The sequence below is a fragment of the Oncorhynchus tshawytscha genome, linkage group LG06 (assembly GCF_018296145.1).
Source record: "Oncorhynchus tshawytscha isolate Ot180627B linkage group LG06, Otsh_v2.0, whole genome shotgun sequence".
In the NCBI taxonomy this organism is placed as follows: Eukaryota; Metazoa; Chordata; class Actinopteri; order Salmoniformes; family Salmonidae; genus Oncorhynchus; species Oncorhynchus tshawytscha.
The window spans coordinates 63,912,825-63,938,187 of NC_056434.1; the positions used below are offsets into that span (position 1 = coordinate 63,912,825).

Genomic DNA, 25,363 nt, shown 5'->3' on the forward strand with positions numbered 1-25,363 from the left:
CTTCAGTTTTTGTTAGAAAGGAAAAGGTCAACGTTGAAGACAAAAAATATTCAACCAGAATTTTTCTTTGGCAGTCTCTGGGTAGATACATTTAGCTAGCTAAGTTAGCCATTGGCTAGGCCATCAGAAGCTTGATAGAAGGCATCTATCATTCAACTGTATATGGGGAAAATTTTAGAGCGACAGTGGAATCAACCAATCACATTGACTTCTAAAGGCCAACAGGTCGAAGGCCAAAAAGTAATTGTGCAATAGGGAGCAGTTTGTTTTCCCACGGTCCAGCTAGCTAGCTTTTGTTGTCGGCTAGTTTGCAGCGGCTGCAGCAGGTGTTATCGAAGAGGATATTGTTGCTAATTTGTTAGCTTCTCCCTTTTCAAGAATAACTTTCAACAAAAAGTTAAGTTTCAAATGATCATCATCTGGTGAGTGGAACTGTAATTTCTTATTGGAGCTCACATCTCTTTGAAAATAACTTGTGTGTGAAACATTGTTGCATTTAAACTCTAGATCACCGGTTACTTTGTGTGCTAAACGTGAAATGTTTTTTTGCGACGGGAAGTAATAGTTGTACATTTCGATTGGGAAATGCTTAGCCTATTGGTTGTGTTTTTGTATTCTTCTGATTGGGATCTACTGGCTTATTATGTCAGAGTTAATGGACTGATGTCTTTCCATCGGCCCTATACAGTGGTGTAGTGGTGCCTGGAGAAGTGGGTCCTGTGTGAAGGAATGGCACCCTGTGTGAAAAATGCTGTTTTCCTTTAGATTTGTCAGATTTCCATTCTCAAAAATCACACTTTAAAAAATATACTAAAATGTTAAGTTCTAAGTCCACAACCATGCTTAAACCACATCAGCAGACCGTCTGGGGGAGAACAAAAAGAAGAAATGTCTGGGAGGGTGTAGTTGCCCTTTTAATTGAGCAAAACAAATTCCCTCCCCATTGATACAAATCAGCATTATATCATTCTGACAGGTAGGCCTACATTTTCAGTCAACATTTCATTGGGAAGGTTTTTTGGGAAAGCCTTTAGAAATGTTCATGCAAACAGGGCATGATGACTGGATTGCACATTTCAAATAGACTACTAGCCAAGACTAAGGACTAATATTTTTCAATACCTGGTTTCAATACCATAGCCATTGTTGCCTTAGTTAGCATTTACTGGTAGATATCATAGGGTGAAACGTCTTTCCTACCGATGTGATTCTTCTGTGAGCTGCTAAATTCGACAAACACTATTGCTGCCAGCAGATGACATGCCGCTGAAACTAGACTGTGTGTGCTGAACGCATTTGAATATATTTCACGTGCTTTGCGATTGTGTAGGCTACTCTGTGCATGATTTCTCTATTATACTTAGGGTTGTACATTTTGGGGAATATTCAGAGGTTGAAATTTCCGTGGGAATTAACGGGAATATAAGGGAATTAGCGGAAATATATGCAAATGAATATTAATACCATTTAAATGTAGATTTTATTTGCATTATATATATTTACCATATCATATGGAGACAAATATAAACATTTTACCTTATCATAAGTAGATAATTGCAAATGATTAAATCGTTCCAAAATAAAAAAAAGTTAATAATTATTTATGAATTGATCTTTAATTAAATGAGTTGACTCTTCACATGGGATGATTTCACTGAACAACAAAAGAAAGAGAATATTGAATGAGCCCCAATGATCCATCGCAACTCTCAAAAATGTTTTCAACATACATCTGCAATATGATAGTCTAGAAACTAAAGCTTTGGTTGTCTCCCTCTCAGGCTTCTATGTCTTCTCCCTGGACCTCCTCAATGTCCACCTCTTAAACAACGGACTCTGAGGCCTCATCTTCACTGTCACTTTCCAACCTTGTTGAGGATGGCTCATTGTCACGCTCAAAAAGCCTCAAATTAGCCCGGATGGCCATCAATTTTTCAACCTTGTATTGGTCAGCCTGTTGCGTGCTTTGGTGTGTGTGTTCCCAAACAAGGACCAGTTGCGCTCTGAGGGGGCTGATGTTGGTGGGATTTGGAGGATGATGAAGGAAACAGGGGAAAGAGCCTCAGATCCACAAAGTCCCTTCTACCAGGTGGCTGATGAGATATGTTGGCATGACTGCCAAATTGCATCTCCATCCCAAAGCCCTTGCTTGGGAGTGTACTTCGCCAGACTGCCAAGAACCTTGCCCTCACCCAGGCCAACGTGGCGAGACACGGTAGTGATGATACCATAGGCCTTGTTGATCTCTGCACCAGACAGGATGATCTTGCCAGCATACTTGGTGTCCAACATGTACGCTGCGGCGTGTAAGTCTGAACATCAGACAGGTTGGCATTGTCTCCCTCAATCTGTGCAATGGCTACTGCTATAGGTTTCAGGAGTTTCAGGCTGCTTACCACTCTCTCCCAAAATACATCATCCAGAAGGATCCTCTTGATGGGGCAGACTGTGATATGGCCATTTCTTGGAGAGACTCCAGGAGACTGTCAAACATGACAGCTGGTCAGCTTCAATGTGATGCTCTTATTCTTCTCACTTTGCTTGGTGAGGTAAATTGCTGCTATAACTTGATGACCCTTCACAAACCTAACCATTTCATTGGCTCTATTGTAGAGTGTATCCATTATTTTCAGTTGCATGATGTCCTTGAGGAGCAGATTCAAGGCATGAGCAGCACAGCCAATGGGTGTGATGTGAGGGTAGGACTCCTCCACTTTAGACCAAGCAGCCTTCATGTTCGCAACATTGTCTGTCACCAGTGCAAATACCTTCTGTTGCCCAAGGTAATTGATGACTGCCTTCAGCTCATCTGCAATGTAGAGACCGGTGTGTCTGTTGTCCCTTGTGTCTGTGCTCTTGTAGAGTACTGGTTGAGGGGTGGAGATGATGTAGTTAATTATTCCTTGCTCACGAAACATTCGACCACTCATCAGATGATTCCAATACAGTCTGCTTTCTCTATGATTTGCTTGACCTTCACTTGAACTCTATTGAACTCTGCATCCTGCAAATGAGTAGATAAAGCATGACTGGTTGGAGGGGTGTATGCTGGGAGAAGAACATTCAGAAATCTCTTCCAATACACATTGCCTGTGAGCATCAGAGGTGAACCAGTTGCATGCACAGCTCGAGCAGGACATTCATCAGCATTTCTCTGACTACGTTCCTCCATTGAGTCAAAAAAACTTCTGATAGAAGTAGAGGGACTTTTGTCAGAGGTTGCTTGTTGTGAGCGCTGAGGGAACTTTATGCACTTGGCCAGATGATTCTGCGTCTTTGCATTCTTCACATAGGATTTGGCGCAGTATTTGCAAAGGTGCACAGCATTTCCTTCTACATTAGTTGCAGTGAAATGTCTCCACACATCAGATAATGCCCGTGGCATTTTCCTGTAAAGATTAGAAACCATCCTACTCCACTATTTAAATCTACGTAGACCTACCACAGGCCAACAACCTGAAAGGAAGGGACACCACCACTCAACACACCCTGTAACTATTCTGATGTCAAGTCTCGCACACCCAAACATCTCTCTGCTGCTGCCACCACAACCTACATTTTCTGCGATCTATGTTCCATCCCTGCAGTACAGTTGATAACCATTGCTATAAATGCTAAAAATCCAATCTTATTGAAACATCTATCACTTGTTGGTTTATCCCTCTGTACTGGTACAGATATACTTCTCACACCACTCCTCTCAGGATCCCTCCCCCTTGACCCATCTTCCTCTACTTTCTTCAATAAACTGGACAGTTTTATCTCAATCTCTTCATTCAAAGACTCAATCATGGACACTCTTACTGACAGTTGTGGCTGCTTTGTGTTATGTATTGTTGTCTTTACCTTCTTGCCCTTTGTGCTGTTGACTGTGCCTAATAATGTTTGTACCATATTTTGTGCTGCTACCATGTTGTGCTGCTACCATGTTGTTCTTATGTTGCCACCATGCTGTGTTTTCATGTGTTGCTGCCTTGCTATGTTGCAGTCTTAGGTCTCTCTTTATGTAGTGTTGTGTTGTCTCTATTGTTGTGATGTGTGTTTTGACCTATATTTATATTTAATATATATATATATACAGTGCCTTGCGAAAGTATTCGGCCCCCTTGAACTTTGCGACCTTTTGCCACATTTCAGGCTTCAAACATAAAGATATAAAACTGTATTTTTTTGTGAAGAATCAACAACAAGTGGGACACAATCATGAAGTGGAACGACATTTATTGGATATTTCAAACTTTTTTAACAAATCAAAAACTGAAAAATTGGGCGTGCAAAATTATTCAGCCCCCTTAAGTTAATACTTTGTAGCGCCACCTTTTGCTGTGATTACAGCTATAAGTCGCTTGGGGTATGTCTCTATCAGTTTTGCACATCGAGAGACTGAATTTTTTTCCCATTCCTCCTTGCAAAACAGCTCGAGCTCAGTGAGGTTGGATGGAGAGCATTTGTGAACAGCAGTTTTCATTTCTTTCCACAGATTCTCGATTGGATTCAGGTCTGGACTTTGACTTGGCCATTCTAACACCTGGATATGTTTATTTTTGAACCATTCCATTGTAGATTTTGCTTTATGTTTTGGATCATTGTCTTGTTGGAAGACAAATCTCCGTCCCAGTCTCAGGTCTTTTGCAGACTCCATCAGGTTTTCTTCCAGAATGGTCCTGTATTTGGCTCCATCCATCTTCCCATCAATTTTAACCATCTTCCCTGTCCCTGCTGAAGAAAAGCAGGCCCAAACCATGATGCTGCCACCACCATGCTTGACAGTGGGGATGGTGTGTTCAGGGTGATGAGCTGTGTTGCTTTTACGCCAAACATAACGTTTTGCATTGTTGCTAAAAAGTTCAATTTTGGTTTCATCTGACCAGAGCACCTTCTTCCACATGTTTGGTGTGTCTCCCAGGTGGCTTGTGGCAAACTTTAAATGACATTTTTTATGGATATCTTTAAGAAATGGCTTTCTTCTTGCCACTCTTCCATAAAGGCCAGATTTGTGCAATATACGACTGATTGTTGTCCTATGGACAGAGTCTCCCACCTCAGCTGTAGATCTCTGCAGTTCATCCAGAGTGATCATGGGCCTCTTGGCTGCATCTCTGATCAGTCTTCTCCTTGTATGAGCTGAAAGTTTAGAGGGACGGCCAGGTCTTGGTAGATTTGCAGTGGTCTGATACTCCTTCCATTTCAATATTATCGCTTGCACAGTGCTCCTTGGGATGTTTAAAGCTTGGGAAATCTTTTTGTATCCAAATCCGGCTTTAAACTTCTTCACAACAGTATCTCGGACCTGCCTGGTGTGTTCCTTGTTCTTCATGATGCTCTCTGCGCTTTTAACGGACCTCTGAGACTATCACAGTGCAGGTGCATTTATACAGAGACTTGATTACACACAGGTGGATTGTATTTATCATCATTAGTCATTTAGGTCAACATTGGATCATTCAGAGATCCTCACTGAACTTCTGGAGAGAGTTTGCTGCACTGAAAGTAAAGGGGCTGAATAATTTTGCACGCCCAATTTTTCAGTTTTTGATTTGTTAAAAAAGTTTGAAATATCCAATAAATGTCGTTCCACTTCATGATTGTGTCCCACTTGTTGTTGATTCTTCACAAAAAAATACAGTTTTATATCTTTATGTTTGAAGCCTGAAATGTGGCAAAAGGTCGCAAAGTTTAAGGGGGCCGAATACTTTCGCAAGGCACTGTATTTTGGGGCGTCAGGGTAGCCTAGTGGTTAGAGCGTTGGACTAGTAACCGGAAGGTTGCAATTTCAAACCCCCGAGCTGACAAGGTACAAATCTGTCGTTCTGCCCCTGAACAGGCAGTTAACCCACTGTTCCTAGGCCGTCATTGAAAATAAGAATTTGTTCTTAACTGACTTGCCTAGTTAAATAAAAGGTCAAATAAATATTGTATTTATTTATTTTTATTCCCAGGCCCCCTTCCCCGCAGGAGGCCTTTTGCCTTTTGGTAGGCTGTCATTGTAAATAAGAATTTGTTCTTAACTGACTTGCCTAAATAAAAAGGTACAATTATTATTATTTTTAAATTCACTGCATCAGCATATGACAACTTCTGCACTACTCTAACCGTGGAAATCTCAACCTGCCTCTCTCACACAGAACATTTCTGATCACCAGCCACATGGGCACCTCTACAATTAACACATACCACTACTTTCCCCAATGCTACACATTCCTTTGTCTCATGCCCTTCTGCACACTTCTCACACCTAGGAACCTCCCTCCTACACACTGCTGCCACATGCCCATAAGCTTGACACCTGTAACAATGTAACGTATTCGGCACAAAAGCTCATACAGGATAACTTATATATCCTAAGAACATCAAAACTCAAAAGAACAGACAATGACTCTTCTGTTTCACCACTCACGCCACCCTGTCTGCTCCACACCAAACAACGAGCAAAACAAACACAGGCAATCTTCCCCTTCAGTTGGTCAACTTCTACATTTACTGCTACCCCAGTAATCACTTCTTTCAATGGCGCCATTTTCTTGAGCGCAAAACAATTCACATTTCTTGCCCGCATTCGTTTAATGCAGAGCGCCTTCTTCCTCTGACCAGCAGAAACACAAACAATTATTACAAGACCACTTCTGGTTACCCTCAGCGATTCCACAGCACCCAACTTTGTTTTCACCCACCCTGAAACCACAAATGGATCAGCCAAAAGCCAAGGGTCCACTTTTTCCAAAAACCTCACTCCTACTGTCACTGGCTCATCTTTATCCTGACCCTCGGTACAAGCCTCGGGCTCGAGAACTTCCTCACACCTACCACGTCCAATACTTAAACATCATTCACTTCCATTTCTCCTCCTGTCTTCACTCACTCAGTTTACACTTTCTACCATTCCTCTTTAACAAACATCTACCTTTTTCCCCCACCATTTTTAACCGACTCAAGCTCACTCTCTCTTCCTCCCTCTCTCTCTTAGACCTCCTCTGCCTCTCTTTTCCCCGTCCATTCCTCCACTGTACTCCAAGTATACGTCTCCTTATGATAATACTGCACCTCTCCTGTGATAAATCTTGTTCTGGGCTTCTCAAGGGACACCATTTAACTGGCTGTCACAATCTCTGTACAATCAGAACGAACCCTTTGGGATGTAGCGCTCAACAAGGCATCCCACTTATAACGCAGCTGCTTCGTCTTGAGGTTCTTCTTTTTCCAAAAAGCTACTGTGACGCTTTTCCATTTTAAACAAGCGTGCTCTTCCACCCACCATCTCACCCTAGACTCGAACATACGATGGGGACTCCTTTTCTCTGTGGGTTGGTTGGGCTGCCACAACACGCCTGGCTCCCAGACAAGACCCTCAAAAGTGGTCTTGAGACCGGACTCCTACAACACTGGTAGCAGGTGAACCCACTTTGGTTTGTGACTACTATGACTCCCCATTGTAGTCAATTCAGTTGCAGTCAGTCTGTTACAGATTTCTGTAGGATGGAACATGGTTGAAGAATTTATATATGCCTTAAAAAAAAAAATAATCTTAGCTTTCATTTGATTGACACCTAATTTGATGTGCCCAGGCCATATAGCGAGTACAGCTGTACTGTACGCACACACACACACACACTTGTGTGTAAGGATACATCACTGTCCATCATTTCCTGAGCAGCTCTAATGGGACTTTGTTACTGGAATTTACACTGTGGTAATCTGTGTTATGGTCCATTACCAAGTCCCTGAAATAAACTCCCAGTCAGACAGCTAGAATGACAACGTCGAAATAACATGAACACACAATGTTTACACACTTGAAACACACACTCAAAAAAGGACTCAACAGAAGCCATGTCAATGCACATAACCCCTAACATCTCTCCATCATTCCACCCTTCTACATCCTCACTGGATCCAAACTCCAGTTTGCCTACCATTCCTGGAATTCCGGGCCTGCCTCATTGTGGCCAGCCAACCAGCACCCCACACACCCTCCCCACTCACACACACACACACACACACACAACCCTCCATCCACAGCCTAACCAGCTCACAAAGCCTCCCTCTGTAGACACCAGGCCTATATATTTACTCCGCAGTAGCTCAACATTACAGCAGCTGAACACTACAGTAAAGCAATGGTAATAACTGATTTCCGTGCAGTGGCTCCATCAGATATAGAGTCCTTCCACACAGCAGACACTTGACTACTGGTGAGAGGGAGACTTGTGCTGAAGGGATGGAACTGTAGCCCTCACACACATCTCAGTGATTACAGCAGACACAGAGCCCCTTTGAGTCACCTACAAACACACACGTCATATGCTCACACAAACACACTTGCACACACACGCTCATATATTCGCCCGTGCTCACATGCAGTATATGCCTGCACACGCACACATTCGAGCACACACACACACACACACACATGCATAGACATACACACATGCATAGACACGCACACACACACACACACACACACGTCATGGGGAGGAAACCGGTGGAGAACCAAGCAAATATCTCAAGGTTAGAGACGTAGGCGGAATCCCATCTTGAGATTGGTGGCGGCTGGGCCTGCTCTGAAATCGGAAGCATATGTCTGTGTGAACACTGCAGGGGGTGTGGAGAGGCAGCACAGTCTTACTAAAGAGATACAACTGGCTTTTCTCTCTGAGTGTTTGTGTTAGTGCGTGTGCATGTTTGTTTATATGTGTGTGCGTGTGAATGTGTGTGCCTACGATAACAGACTACTCTTTTGCCACTGAGTTTGCGGATGCTATTGCCATCCTACTGTAAGTACAACAGTCTGGCCATCGGTAAGGTAAAACTATGGTGGTCCACTCTACTTACTTCACAGCCTTGCGTGTGATTGACATGCCCTTGTCAGAGAGATGATTGGTCCACGTGACATTTAACCCCAACACCCCCACAGGAGGCCACCACCCACATAAATGTGGAATCAATCTGGGAGTGAAAGGCAGGAAGTGGGGGGAACGCTAAAACCAGAGCACATTTCTCCACCCCAAATGTGGTTCCTGTCTTTTAACATGTGTGTGTGTGTGTGTGGGGGGATCTGGACCATAAAAATAGGCCACTGAACGTCCAGGTCCCAAATACTTCATCCTCCCTTTCTGTGTCGACTCTACTGCTCAGGGTTCTACTGTAGTGGTGAGTGGACTTACTCAGTAAAAAGGCGACAGCACGAGTAGTATTAAAAGGGCCTGTGAGTGAGAGTGAGACTGAGTATAGGAGACAGAGAGCGAAAGAATGAGAGGAAAATAGTCTGGGACAGAGAGGGAGCAAGAGAGAAGCGGAGAGCGAGAGAGACTGAAGGGGGTAGGGAGAGAGGGTGCAAAGCAGCATCCTGGGAAAATAAAACACACATGGTCTCTTTGTCTCCAGTATGAGCTGTGTGGACCACTGTTCCAGCTGGCTAGTTCAGGGGCCAAAACCAACGCCCCACCTAGCCTTCCACTACCTCCCCAAAATACCACAGGCAAGGTGTGGGTGAAAGGAAACCATTACAGAGAGTGAGAGAAGGGAGAGAGTGAGGGAAAGTTGAGTCAAAATAGAGTGAGAAGAAAACGTAAGTGTGGGAGGCTGAGAGAGAGAGACAGAGAGAGAAAAACTAGTTGTGACCCACATCCTTCCATCGTTCCAAACATGGAGAAGTGTAGACTGTCTCTCTCTCTGCCTCGGTCACTTCCTGTGCAACACGCTCTCTGTTTACAAACCCAGGAATTTCCTCCCCTGGGCCGCCAAATGATTACAAGAGCGTTTATTTCTACTCCGTCTCTCCGTTCCCTCTTTCTTTACCTTCACTCTCTACTACTTGACCAACGTCCCAGGTTTTCCTACAAATTTGTACCTTCTCTCTATTCCCTTAGTGAGATACTCAGAGCTTTCTGGTAGCGGTGATGACATCAGTGTGGTTGGTGGTCTTTCTTTATCTTGATGCTTCATCTCGTTTCACCTACCCAGCACACCACTCCGGATCTCAAGTCCTCTATTAACGAGAGAAAAGCTCAACTCTACTCGCGTCTCGCTAACACAACTGTAGAGCACTGTACCACAAAAAGAAACACACCTTCGGCATGGGTCACAATAATACTGCACTGCCCACTCAGCAAACTAGCTCACCCCCCCCCACACAACCTGGTGGCAGGTTGTCTAGCGGTTAGAGCCGAAAGGTCACAGGATAAGAGTCTCTGAGCTGACAAGGTGAAAAGGTCGGAAAAGGTGAAAAGGCATTTAACCCTAATTGTTCCTGTAAGTCACTCTGGATAAGAGTGTCTGCTAAATATAAAAATGCAGAGCCACACACACACACACACACACACACATACACACCATTTAGGTGCCTGCAATTCACCAAACAGATGAGAAAGTGGGAGATTAATGAGATTCTTTGAGGTATACGTGCACCCCCACACACTGATGCATGGTTTAAAACAACAGGCGCTGACGCACCGCGAGCCCAGTACAGAGGAACAAAAACACACTGGGATGACTGCATGGGGATTTTCACTTGATGAGCTCATCTCGCCACAGTAGGAAATCCAGTAGGACTGAGGTCAAAGGTCACAGGAGGAAAACCAGGCTGACTCCACTCAGGGCCAGACCACAGAGGGAAGGAAGGAGGATAATGAGGTCAGACTCTACTAGTGAGAGTGACCTGTCAGCCCTGACTAGGGCTGATTGAATATTTCCCTGATAATTTACAAATGTTCCATCCCGAGAATAAATCACTTTCCCCCCCCGGGTAACCCAGTATTTCCCACCAAAACCAAGTGTCATTCTAAAGCATATAAATATATCTGGGTTTTGATTTGAGCTTTTGTCAGCTTGAAAATTCAAGCCTGATGCTACCTGAGCCATACATTTAAATATGTTTTATGAGTCCAAGCCCAAAAAAGCCCAAATGATTGTGCCATTATCCAATAGGCCTACATTGCCTATAATATATAGGCTACCACACTTCACACACAAGATACAACAGAAAAACATAGAAGCCCATAGATGTAGCTATGCTCTCTTGGGTAAATAAATGATACAAACTCCAGTAGGCTAATCTATTTGAAGGTGGACTGTATTACTGTACTGTATTATATGACTGAAATTACTACCTCGTCCAAACCATCAAGCTGGGAGAGAACATGCAAAGATGGTGCAGGACATGCGCCTACAAAGTTACAATTATAAGGCTAGAAAATTTGATTTCATTTGGAAATATAATAGGGCCTATTTTACATTTGTATAATTAGTAGGCTGACGCATATCTACGGCACCTTTCATAATATTTCCCCTACTGTGCGACATCGCTTTTAACAGTTAAATGAAATAAGTTTCGTGGTCCTCATTTTCATCGTCGTAATGACATGCGTGAATAATTAAGGACTAGGACTAGAACCAGATGCAGATGGCTTTCACTTCTCTTCACGAAGATTGCATGGTTATGGGTGACGGGTCTAAATAAATAACTGACACAGCCATCACGCATTTGCTCTTCTCCCTATGAGTTCTACTGGCTGCTGAAAACAAGAGCTTGCATCCTTTTTCGAATAGCCTTTTAGTAGGATATAATAAAAGGCACACAAACAAATTCCAGCAAACTATTCTCGTCTAGCTTGTCGTGGGACTAAGAGCTAAGGAGCATTTTTTTTAAGGCCAGCGGTGCACAGGTGCATATTGCACAAGAGACAGAGGCTATACACCTATGCATAGCCCATCATTCATTCGATATATGGCTAATACCGCATTGAATGAATTACCTGAAAGGGGTAGGCTAGGACATCTATATGAAAAGGATGATCTATTCTGAATGGAATTGTTGGAATGGAATTGTTGGAGAGAGAGAGAGACTGCGAGAGCGTGCTCCAGTAAATCTACGTAGTTTTGTCCTTGAGCTGTTCTTGTCTATTAATGTTCTGTATTATGTCATGTTTTGTGTGGACCCCCTAATAAAATACCAAATACCGTATGCACTGATTTAAAGCAACTATATTCGAGTGGAGAAGAAAAAAAAGTACTTGCAGCAAATATAGGCGTACCTGTCACAAGAAAAAAACACGAGATGAAACATGCATTGTGAACTGCGCTCCGCCTGAGATAAGCTGTCTGTCCCGCCCTCAGCGTTGATGATTGATCATGCAAAAAGAAGGCTGTAGAGAAGCCAGATTTAGACATTTTATATAATTTAACAGTTCCATTTCACATTATGCTGTTCATAGAAATAATTTATTGTAATTTACCAGTTTCTCGCTGTTATTTATCCCGGGGAAAAGGGAGTGGGTTTGGGCGGGAAAATATTGGTATATCTCGTTAACCTGTTATCCGATATTCAACCCTACCCCTGAACCCTGGCGTACGTTTATGGTGTTTTCATTTTACATTTTTATTTAACCTTTACTTAACTAGGCAAGTCAGTAAAAAATCGTATTTACAATTAAGAAGTTATAAGGCCTACATTGTTATGAGGCCTACATTACATATACAGTGCCTTGCAAAAGTATTCATCCCCCTTGGCGTTTTTCATATTTTGTTGCATTAACAACCTGTAATTTAAATTGATTTTTATTAGGATTTCATGTAATGGACATACACAAAATAGTCCAAATTGGTGAAGTGAAAAAAATAACTTCAAAAAAATAATCTAATGGAAAAGTGGTGTTATGAAGCTCCTAAATAAGATCTGGTGCAACCAATTACCTTCAGAAGTCACATAATTAGTTAAGTAAAGTCCACCTGTGTGCAATATAAGTGTCACATGATCTGTCACATGATCTACACCTGTTCTGAAAGGCCCCCAGAGTCTGCAACACCACTAAGCAAGGGGTATGAATGAAGACCAAGGAGCTCTCCATATAGGTCAGGGACAAAGTTGTGGAGAAGTACAGATCAGGGTTGGATTATAAAAAAAGTATCAGAAACTTTGAACATCCCACAGAGCACCATTAAAACCATTATTAAAAAATGGAAAGAATATGGCATCACAACAAACCTGCCAAGAGAGGGTCGCCCACCAAAACTCATGGAACAGGCAAGGAGGGCATTAATCAAAGAGGCAACAAAGAGACCAAAGATAACCCTGAAGGAGCTGCAAAGCTCCACAATGGAGATTGGAGTTTCTGTCCATAGGACCACTTTAAGCCATACACTCCACAGAGCTGGGCTTTACAGAAGAGTGTCCAGAAAAAAAGTCATTGCTTCAAGAAAAAAATAAGCAAACGCATTTGGTGTTCGCCAAAAGGCATGTGGGAGACTCCCCAAACATATGAAGGTACTCTGATCAGATGAGACTAAAATTGAGCTTTTGGCAATCAAGGAAAACACTATGTCTGGCATTAACCCAACACCTCTCATCACCCCGAGAACACCATGCCCAAAGGGAAGCATCGTGGTGGCAGCATCATGCTATGTGGATGTTTTTCATCGGCAGGGACTGGGAAACTGGTCAGAATTGAAGGAATGATGGATGGCGCTAAATACAGGGAAAATCTTGAGGGAAACCTGTTTGTCTTCCAGAGATTTGAGACTGGGACGGAGTTTCACCTTCCAGCAGGACTATGACCCTAAGCATACTGCTAAAGCAACACTCAAGTGGTTTAAGGGGAAACATTTAAATGTCTTGGAATGGCCTAGTCAAAGCCCAGACCTCAATCCAATTGAGAATCTGTGGTATCACTTAAAATTGCTGTACATCACCAGGACGCATCCAACTTGAAGGAGCTGGAGCAGTTTTGCCTTGAAGAATGGGCAAAAATCCCAGTGGTTAGATGTGCCAAGCTTATAGAGACATAGCCCAAGAAACTTGCAGCTGTAATTGCTGCAAAAGGTGGCTCTACAAAGTATTGACTTTGGGGGGGGTGAATAGTTATGAAGGTTAAAATGTTCTTTTTTTGAACCTTTTTATTTCTTGTCTGTTTTCACTAAAAATCTTATAAATCTTAAAAAATGTCACAAAGCATCTTCAAAGTGGTAGGCATGTTGTGTAAATCAAATGATACAAACCCCCCTTAATTTTAATTCCAGGTTGTAAGGCAACAAAATAGGAAAAATGCCAAGGGGGTGAATACTTTCGCAGGCCACTGTATATTACATGGTTAATGATGAAATATGGGAAAGATATCATTCTTTCAAATAGTTAAATTGTTCAAAATGCACCCAATCAACTTCAATACACCATAGGCCTAAACAAAAGCACAATCATTTTCCTAAAGATTGTTTGGCTCAACAACTGAGCGGTAACTGTAATTCAATAAAAAGTCAGTGGCATCCCAGAATGCATTGCATGATGGAGCCCTGTGGTCAGGCTGCTGTTTACATTAACCTCTAATCAGGCCTCCCTGGAGACCTCAGGCCTCAGAACTAGGCCAGCGAACTACAGGGGCCAAGCTGGCCCACCCCACCATGCAGGCCAGACCAGACCATGGCTTGGGCCGTCTCTCTCTTTCGCTCACTCTGTATCTCTCTGGGTCGTTCCACCTCAAAAGCATAAGAAAGAGAATTTCGACACCCACCATCTCAGATTGTTCTGAAATAGTTTCTGTTCTTAGAAACGGATAAGATTGGCTAGCATTCCTTCAACATTATTTTGTTGAAATATCATTTGATCTCTGAGAAATGAAGCAAATAGATTGCATCCAAATTGGCCATTTTAATTGACAGGTTATTCAATAAGTAGTGTGTGTCCTAATAGTAGTGTGTGTCCTACTGAGTGTCCTAATATTGAGTTGCACCCTCTTTTGCCCTCAGAACAGCCTCATTTCGTCAGGGCGTGGACTCTACAAGGTGTCAAAAGCGTTCCACAGGGATGCTGGCCCATGTCGACTCCAACGCTTCCCACAGTTGTGTCAAGTTGGCTGGATGTCCTTTGGGTGGTGGACCATTCTTGATACACACGGGAAACTGTTGAGCGTGAAAAACCCACACTCAAACCAGTGGGCCTGGCAGCTACTACCATTCCCAGTTCAAAAGGCACTTACAGTGCATTCGGAAAGTATTCAGACCCCTTCCCTTTTCCCACATTTTGCTAAGTTACAGCCTTATTCTAAAATGGATTAGATTAAATGTTTTCCTCATCAATCTACACACAATACCCCATAATGACAAAGCGAAAACAGGTTTTTAGAATTTTTTCAAATAAAAAAAACAGAGTCCTTATTTACATAAGTATTTAGTCCCTTTGCTATGAGACTCGAAATTGAGCTCAGGTGCATCCTGTTTCCATCCATTTGTCATCCTTGAGATGTTTCTACAACTTGATTGGAGTCCACCTGTGGTAAATTAAATTGATTGGACATGATTTGGAAAAGCACACATCTGTCTATATAAGGTCCCACAGTTGACAGTGTCAGAGCAAAAACCAAGCCCTGAGGTCGAAGGAATTGTCCTTAGAGATCCGAGACAGGATTGTGTCGAGACACAGATCTGGGGAAGGGTACCAAAACATTTCTGCAGCATTGAAGGTCCCCAAGAGCACAGTGGCCTCCATCATTCTTAAATGGAAGAAGTTTGGAACTAACAAGACTCTTCCTAGAGCTGGCCGCCCGGACAAACTGAGGCCTGAATTCCAAGCGTCGGGAGGAAACCTGGCACCATTCCTACGGTGAAGCATGGTGATGACAGCATCATGCTGCAGGGACGTTTTTTAGCGGCAGGGACTGGGAGACCAGTCAGGATCGAGGGAAAGATGAACGGAGCAAAGTACAGAGACCCTTGAAAACCCGGCTCCAGAGCGCTCAGGACCTCTGACTGGGGCGAAGGTTCACCTTCCAACAGGACAACGACCCTAAGCACACAGCCAAGACAATGCAGAAGTAGCTTTGGGACAAGTCTCTGAATGTCCTTGAGTGGCCCAGCCAGAGCCCGGACTTAAACCGGATCTAACATCTCTGAAGAGACCTGAAAATAGCTGTGCAGCCACGTTCCCCATCCAACCTGACAGACCTTGAGAGGATCTGCAGAGAAGAATGGGAGAAACTCCCCAAATACATGTGTGCCAAGCTTGTAGTGTCATACCCAAGAAGACTTGAGGCTGTAATCATTGCCAAAGGTGCTTCAACAAAGTACTGAGTAAAGGGTCTGAATACTTATGTAAATGTAATTTCAGTTTTTTATTTTTTTATAAATATTCCCCCAAAAATAAAAACCTGTTTTTGCTTTGTCATTATGGGGTATTGTGTGTAGATTGACGAGGGGAAAAAACTATTTAATCAATTTTAGAATAAGGCTGTACCGTAAAAAAAAAAAAAAAAAACTCTGAATGGCACACATACACAACCCATGTCTCAATTGTCTCAAGATTTAAAATTCATTCTTCAAACTGCATCCTCCCCTTCATCTACACCAGGGCTGCCCAACCCTCTTCCTGGAGATCTACTGTCCTGTAGGTTTTCAGTTCAACCTTAATTTAGCATATTTGATTCAGCTAGTTAACGTCTTATTGAGTGGCTAATTAGTAGAATCGGGTGTGCTAAATTAGGGTTGGACTGAAAACCCACAGGACGGTAGATCTCCAGGAAGAGGGTTGCACTGAAAACCCACAGGACAGTAGATCTCCAGGAAGAGGGTTGCACTGAAAACCCACAGGACAGTAGATCTCCAAGAAGAGGGTTGGGCTGAAAACCCACAGGACAGTAGATCTCCAGGAAGAGGGTTGGGCAACCCTGCTCTACACTGATTAAAGTGGATTCAACAAGCAACATCAAATAAGGGATCATAGCTTTCACCTGGACCCAGGTGTTCCTAATGTTCCTAACATTTTTCTAACAATGAGTTAGACATAAGGAATGGTCAACAAAAAAAAAACACGGACCCCCCCCACGCATATCCCACCCCAACAAGTATATAGTATCAGTTCTCTGTCTGACAAGTAGTATGGAGATGCAGCTCAGAGTATTGTTTCCTTATCCTCTGTAATGTATTCTCAGTGAATTTGGTCATGTTTTTTTCCTGTTGTTCAGAAGAGTTACTCATTGAAGTTGATAGGTTTATGTCCTTGTAGGCAGAGCTGCAAAGAAAAAGCCATATCTCAGACTGGCCAATAAAAATAAAAGATTATGATGGGCAAAAGAACAGACACTGGACAGAGATACAACTTTTTCTTTGCAACTCTGCCTAGAAGGCCAGCATCCCAGAGTCGCCTCTTCACTGTTGACGTTGAGACTGGTGTTTTGCGGATACTACTTAATGAAGCTGTCAGTTGAGGACATGTGAGGCGTCTGTTTCTCAAACTAGACACTCTAATGTACTTGTCCTCTTGCTCAGTTGTGCACCGGGGCCTCCCACTTCCATTTTTATTCTGGTTAGAGACAGTTTGTGCTGTTCTGTGAAGGGAGTAGTACACAGCATTGTACCAGATCTTCAGTTTCTTGGCAATTTCTGGCATGGAATTACCTTCATTTCTCAGAACAAGAATAGACTGACGAGTTTCAGAAGAAAGTAATTTGTTTCTGGCCATTTTGAGCCTGTAATCGAACCCACAAATGCTGATGCTCCAGATACTCAACTAGTCTAAAGAAGGACAGTTTTATTGCTTCTTTAATCAGAACAACAGTTTTCAGCTGTGCTAACATAATTGCAAAAGGGTTTTCTAATGATCAATTATCCTTTTAAAATGATCAACTTGGATTAGCTAACACAACATACCATTGGAACACAGGAGTGATGGTTGCTGATAATGGGCCTCTGTACGCCCATGTAGATATTAATTTTTGTTTTTTTAAATCTGCAGTTTCCAGGTACAATAGTCATTTACAACATTAACAATGTTTACACTGTATTTTGGATACATTTTATGTTATTTTAATGGACAAAAAATGTGCTTCTCTTTCAAAAACAAGGACATTTCTAAGTGACCCCATTTTTGGAAAAGGACCAGTAAGTAAGCATTTCACTGTTACCGTCTGTTGTTTAATGAAGCATGTGACAAATACAATTAGATTAGATAAAGGCTAAAACGTTCGCATTTGAAGGAAACTAATTTGGGTACACTATCCCTTTAACATTGAGGGGGGGGGGTTCTTAAAAAAACAAACACATAATAGCAGGAACATCACCATTTAGTGCTCAGAACCTGGTAATATCAGCATGTAGAATGGGACATAAACCTAACAATCTCAATGACAAATTTCTCTGAACAGGTGGGGGAAAAAAACATCACCAAATTCACTACATTACATAGGATGAACAAACAATATTCCGAGCCACAGCTCCATACTACTAGTCAGACATAGAGAATTGATACGGTCTAGTTGCTGTTGGTTTGGGAGGTTGCTGTTGGTTTGACGTGGGGGGTTTCCGTGGGTGGCTTTTTACAACTTCTTTGAATTCCTTGTGTCTTACTCATTGTAAGAAAAAGTTTGGTCCAAATCAGATGTTAAAATATTTGACTATCATATGAATCCTATGAATTAAAAATGGCCAATTTGGCTCCAACCAATCTCAGATATTAAATTATATTTCAACAAAATAATGTCGCAGGAATGCTAATCTTATCTGTTTCTAACTATAGAAACAATTTCAGAACATTCTGAGATGGTGGGTGTCATGGCTTCCTGGAATGACACACACACACACACACACACACACACACACACACACACACACACACACAGCCTTGCCGCCTGTCACATAGCCAAGTCTTCGTCATCCTACCTCATTCTTGCTCTCTCTCCCTCTACCTTTCTCACAGTTCTACATTACTGCACACACACAAGCACACATAAACCATACCCCACCACTCCATAACCTAGATAGTAGAACACTATTCCACACCATACATGGACTGGTGTTTAAGAAGATCCTGCACTTCAACACAAAGAGAGAGAGAGATGGAGAGAGTGTGTTTGTGTACGAGAGAGAGAGAGAGAGAGAGAGAGAGAGAGAGAGAGAGAGAGAGAGCCTAGGAAAGAACAGCTCTCCCAACTGACCTTTCCCCACAGCAGACACTCAACAGACGCTTCAAGTCTGACTGACTTTAATAGAGGTGGCAGTTCATTTAGAGTCAGGCTCCGAACAGAGATCCTCGGGCAAGAGGATGTGCCTCTCCAACGTGGGAGGAAACCCGTGGATGAAACCACTTCCTTGTTCTGTAACAGTAACAGTTAATAACAGCTCCAAATGAGGGAATGTGGTTGAGATGGAATATTTTGCTCAGTCAGCATGAGATACGCTGTGAAACGGTCAGTTAAGTGTGCTAATGAGAAAGGATGAAGGACTGGCTGCTTGGAATGGTAAAGGATGATATTCCAGATGACTGTTTTTGGGGGGTTGAGAGTGTTACGGTCTTCTTTAGCCAATGCGTTACTGCTGGTGTGTTTGCTTTAGTTTGCTTCCGATAGGAGAGCCTGGGATGTAAGGCTACTTGGGATCATTTAACATTTAATTTGATACAACTTGTTACTTAGGACCAACCTTGTCTGCCGTTAGCTCTCTGATCTTGATGATCTGCACCCGAAACTTCATGAGCAGGGCTTCCAGGACGAAACACTTCTCCTTCCAGTCCTCCTGTCCCAGAGCCTCCTCTGCCTCTGCCATGGCCCCTGTCCCTGCCCCCTCCAGCCCCTGTGGAACACAAGAGAAAGATACATGAATGACAATGGTGCGGTCACGTCTATTTAGTATTGTTACTTGGGAATTCTGATAAGAGGGTGGATGAGATGCATGCAGCTGAGACGGATAGACACAGAGTAGCTGTTGTTTTGAAACTGTAACTGTATTTCCCCATCTGGCACCCCTCAAATGTTCCAAGGCTTGGCTTGACTAGGCTGGACTGGACACAAATGGTAGTCAAACAGAGCAATGTGAGAGAAACGTGTATGGGCAATTCCAACAGAATTACACTTTGACTCCATTTTTTTTCTTCAAATTTAAAATGTACACCAAACAAAGGACTACTTTTAACAACAAAAAAAAACTTGATACAAAGATTAAGGAAGAGACTATTCAATTGCATAGTAGAAAACTCTTTAAATCAGGCAGCTGCGAGGGAGATCTACAGTATCTCTGGTTTCACAGGGAAGAACTCCAAGAGTAAATGGTCACATGTCCCTTATATAGTGGGAGGTGATCATACAATCATATTGTTATTTTATACAAGCAACAGTTCAGGAACAAAATGGCCTTGTGTCAGGGTGCAGACATACCAGGAGTTTATGAAAGGAATAACATCACAGTCCAACACAGAACATATGTAAGAGAAATATTGTAAAATCTCCCTCAGGTTTTTATGCGACCATATTTTCCCAAAACTGTTAAATATCTGCTCTGAATTAAGATTCACAGATGTCTGCAGAAAGAATGGGAGGTCAGATATTCAGCTATGACATGGCATCTTGAGTTTGAAAACATCTATTTTGGTTATTGAACTACAGTAAGTGAAGTGGATTTACACCTGGTAACGGAATTATGGGAACAAAATTACATCATGGGTGCCTGATTGTACTACACAGAAATGATGAATTATGCAAATAAATGTCATTCTCCTCATGTTTCACAACTTTGGACATTACAGTGCAGCAGAGCACAGTGGAGTACAGTGCAGTACAGTAGAGTACAGCAGAGCACAGTGGAGAACAGTGCAGTACAATACAGCAGAGCACAGTGGAGTGCAGTGCAGTACAATACAGCAGAGCACAGTGGAGTACAGTGCAGTACAACACAGCAGAGCACAGTGGAGTACAGTGCAGTACAATACAGCAGAGAACAGTGCAGTACAATACAGCAGAGCACAGTGGAGTACAGTGCAGTACAGTAGAGTACAGCAGAGCACAGTGGAGAACAGTGCAGTACAGTAGAGTACAGCAGAGCACAGTGCAGTACAATACAGCAGAGAACAGTGCAGTACAATACAGCAGAGCACAGTGGAGAACAGTGCAGTACAGTAGAGTACAGCAGAGCACAGTGGAGTACAGTGCAGTACAATACAGCAGAGCACAGTGGAGTGCAGTACAATACAGCAGAGCACAGTGGAGTACAGTGCAGTACAATACAGCAGAGAACAGTGCAGTACAATACAGCAGAGCACAGTGGAGTACAGTGCAGTACAGTAGAGTACAGCAGAGCACAGTGGAGAACAGTGCAGTACAGTAGAGTACAGCAGAGCACAGTGGAGTACAGTGCAGTACAGTAGAGTACAGCAGAGCACAGTGGAGAACAGTGCAGTACAGTAGAGTACAGCAGAGCACAGTGGAGTGCAGTGCAGTACAATACAGCAGAGCACAGTGGAGTACAGTGGTGTACAATACAGCAGAGCACAATGGAGTACAGTGCAGTACAATACAGCAGAGCACAGTGGAGTACAGTGCAGTACAATACAGCAGAGCACAGTGGAGTACAGTGCAGTACAATACAGCAGAGCACAGTGGAGTACAGTGCAGTACAATACAGCAGAGCACAGTGGAGTACAGTGGAGTACAATACAGCAGAGCACAGTGGAGTACAATACAGCAGAGCACAGTGGAGTACAATACAGCAGAGCACAGTGGAGTACAGTGGAGTACAATAGAGCAGAGCACAGTAGAGTACAGTGCAGTACAATACAGCAGAGCACAGTGGAGTACAGTGGAGTACAATACAGTGCAGTACAATACAGCAGAGCACAGTGGAGTACAGTGGAGTACAATACAGTGGAGTACAATACAGCAGAGCACAGTGGAGTACAGTAGAGTACAATACAGCAGAGCACAGTGGAGTACAATACAGCAGAGCACAGTGGAGTACAATACAGCAGAGCACAGTAGAGTACAGCAGAGCACAGTGGAGTACAATGCAGCAGAGCACAGTGGAGTACAGTGTAGTACAATACAGCAGAGCAGACTATGGTAGAGTTCAGTGCAGTAGAGTACAGTACGGTAGAGTTCAGTAAAGTAGATAATTCAGTACAATATACTGTACTCTACACTACTTGTATTTACTGTACTGTATTGAACCGTACAACTGTATTAGACTGTTCTCTACGGTGGCCTACTCACAGTACTGTAGTGTATTGTACTCTACTGTGATTTGATTAGGATCTCTTTTAGTCCTCATTTGGACGAATCTTCCAGGAGTCCTTAGACATTAAAATACAATTTATAATATGATCACATTTTCACATATAACACACTGTTACAAACAGACAAAATACACTGACATATTGACCAGATGAATACTCTAACAGTCTGAAAAGATAGACTGATTCCTTCATCTACCATAGTCCTGCTCAACCTTCCAATGTATTACAGTTGAAGTTGGAAGTTTACATACACCGTAGCCAAATACACTTAAACTCAGTTTTTCACAATTCCTGACATTTAATCCTAGTAAAAATTCCCAGTCTTAGGTCAGTTAGGATCACCACTTTATTTTAAGAATGTGAAATGTCAGAATAATAGTAGAGAGAATGATCTATTTCAGCTTTTATTTCATCACATTCCCAGTGGGTCAGAAGTTTACATACACTCAATTAGTATTTGGTAGCATTACATTTAAATTGTTTAACTTGGATCAAATGTTTTGGGTAGCCGTCCACAAGCTTCCCACAATAAGTTGGGGACGAGTTTTAATGACTCCAACCTAAGTGTATGTAAACTTCCGATTTCAACTGTATATTTAAATGGTTCTAAAGTATTTTTTGAATGTATATATTGAAAGGTTTCTGGTTTGTTCAGATAAATTATTCAATTTCTTTATTGCTCAGAATCTAAATGTTAGCCTATTTCTCTTTTCTGTCTGGATAACACAGGCATAAGGAAGGTTGTTTGTACAGTTGAAGTCTGAAATGTACATACACTTAGATTGGAGTCATTAAAACTCGTTTTTCAACCACTCCACACATTTCTTGTTAACAGACTATAGTTTTGGCAAGTCCGTTAGGACATCTACTTTGTGCATGACACAAGTAATTTTTCCAACAATTGTTCACAGACAGATTATTTCACTTATAATTCACTGTATCACAATTCTAGTGGGTCAGAAGTTTACATACACTAAGTTGACTGTGCCTTTAAACAGCTTGGAAAATTCCAGAAAATTATGCCATGGCTTTAGAAGCTTCTGATAGGCTAATTGACATCATTTGAGTCAATTGGAGGTGTACCTGTGGATGTATTTCAATGCCTACGTTCTAACTCAGTGCCTCTTTGCTTGACATCATGGGAAAATCAAAAGAAATCAGCCAAGACCTCAGATTTTTTTTTTTGTAGACTTCCACAGGTCTGGTTCATCCTTGGGAGCAATTTCCAAACGCCTGAAGTTACCACATTCATCTGTACAAACAATAGTACGCAAGTATAAACACCATGGGACCACGCAGCCATCATACCCCTCAGGAAAGAGACGTGTTCTGTCTCCTAGAGATGAACGTACTTTGGTGTGAAAACCTCCATAAAAAAAGACAGACTACGGTTTCCGACTGCACATGGGGACAAAGATCGTACTTTTTGGAGAAATGTCCTCTGGTCTGATGAAACAAAAATAGAACTGTTTGGCCATAATGACCATTGTTATGTTTGGAGGAAAAAGGAGGCTTGCAAGCCGAAGAACATCATCCCAACCGTGAAGCACGGGGGTGGTGGCATCATGTTGTGGTGGTGCTTTTCTGCAGGAGGGACTGGTGCACTTCACAAAATAGATGGCATCATGAGGTAGGAAAATTCTGTAGATATATTGAAGCAACATCTCAAGACATCAGTCAGGAGTTAAAGCTTGGTCACAAATGTGTCTTCCAAATGGACAATGACCCCAAGCATACTTCCAAAGTTGTGGCAAAATCTGAGTTTGAATGTATTTGGCTAAGGTGTATGTAAACTTCCGACTTCAGCTGTATATATTAAGTAAAGAAGTGGCCCATGGCAGTTGCTCTGCAGTATTCCACAGTTTAAAGCATGAGGGGAAGAAAAGAACCCATTGATATAGGTTGACTGTTAGATATCACTGTACCCAATTCAATGCTGCCTCCTTAAACCCATAACGCAATCATTTTTTTCAAAATCATTTAAATGATCCATTAAATCAAATGCTGTGCTAAAATCAAAAAATAATTCACCCACAAACCTGCCGTTATCTATAGCATTGAGCCACTGGTCACTCGTGTCAACCAATTTAATGGTAGTAGAATTTTTTTTTGCGATAAGCATGCTGATTGGCTGCCATCAGACTACTCTTTTCCATGTACTCCCATATTTGTCTACTCACAATAGCTTCCAAATATCTTACTGAGTGAAGGGAGTAGACTAATTGGTCGACTATTGGCAGGAGTAATGGGTTCTTTGCTGTCTTTCGGGATTGGACACAGTTTAGCATGCTTCCATGCATTTGGAAATGTCCCCTTTTCCAGTGACCAATGAAATATTCCGTGGAGCTGCAATTTGGGGAGCAGCACAGCGAAGTTAAAACATTGTCCGTAAGATCATAAGTTCATCACCTGTAGATTTACCATCGGGTAATGCCTTCAATAGGTTTAACACCTCCTCTACTGACTCTGTTTATAGACTAAAAGAACATTTTTTGTTGTTGTTGTTGCTCATAATATGATCAATCTATTGGACAATAGCTTGTTTGGAAGAATGGGTGTTTACATTATCGCTCAGTCAATTCATTTTCTTTGTAAAAAAAAAGAAAGAAAAATCAGCTAAATGATTGGCAATATCAGCTGGTTTTGTTATTGTTCTCCCGTCAACCTCCACATTAGATGGGCATGATGAAATAGATGTGCCAAGTAAACCCTTGACAATCAAAAGCATTTTGAAAAAAGTACTTTTTTTCCCTAACGATTGAATTTAACTGCATGATCACACAGTGTTCTACAATTCTGTCAATCATTTTCTGGTTTAGATTTGGCTGCTAAGACTTTTGCAAGATTTCTTTGACAAAATGCCTCTATCATGCAGTTGATCATCAATCCATGAAGATGGATGAGCCCCAACTGTACTCTTTCAGACTGGTGCATGATGGTCCATTACCTCAGTGAGCAAATCAATAAAACATTCTGTTGCGTGACTTAAATAATCCTCTAGATAAATCAGCTCCCAGGGTACAGCAGCCAAATCATTTAGAAATAGCTCATGATTAAATGTTTAAAAATGTATCTTGACCACAATCCTTGGGGGTTTCTTTGGAACCTTGGTGTTTATGGTTATGGTCATAATATTATGGTCTGTCCAGCCCACTGGCATTGATCTGGCTTTTAACCATTGCAATGGTACATTACAGAAGGTCAGATCAATGCATGTGTACTAACTTAGTTTGTGATCTAGTAGTATCATTAACCATTTGTTTCAAATCACAGCCTTCGGCATATCTCATCAATTTAGTTATATTTGATCATTATTATGATCCTTCCAATTTATATTAAAATCACCCAAGATAAATACATATCGGTTACTATCTGTGGCCTGTTCAA

The 25,363-nt window shown here is 42.1% G+C and overlaps 1 protein-coding gene across 3 annotated transcripts in view; it reads right to left on the reverse strand.

The window, feature by feature from the left end:
- The window catches only part of plekhh2 (pleckstrin homology domain containing, family H (with MyTH4 domain) member 2), a 63,883-nt gene that overhangs the window by 31,419 nt on the left and 7,101 nt on the right, over positions 1 to 25,363 (reverse strand). For all 3 annotated transcript variants that reach the window (XM_024424540.2, XM_024424539.2, XM_024424538.2), the window contains exon 2: positions 19,396 to 19,545. In XM_024424540.2, the coding sequence (XP_024280308.1) occupies positions 19,396 to 19,518 (123 nt within the window). In that variant the 5' untranslated portion in view covers positions 19,519 to 19,545. The remainder of the gene's footprint in view (positions 1 to 19,395; positions 19,546 to 25,363) is intronic.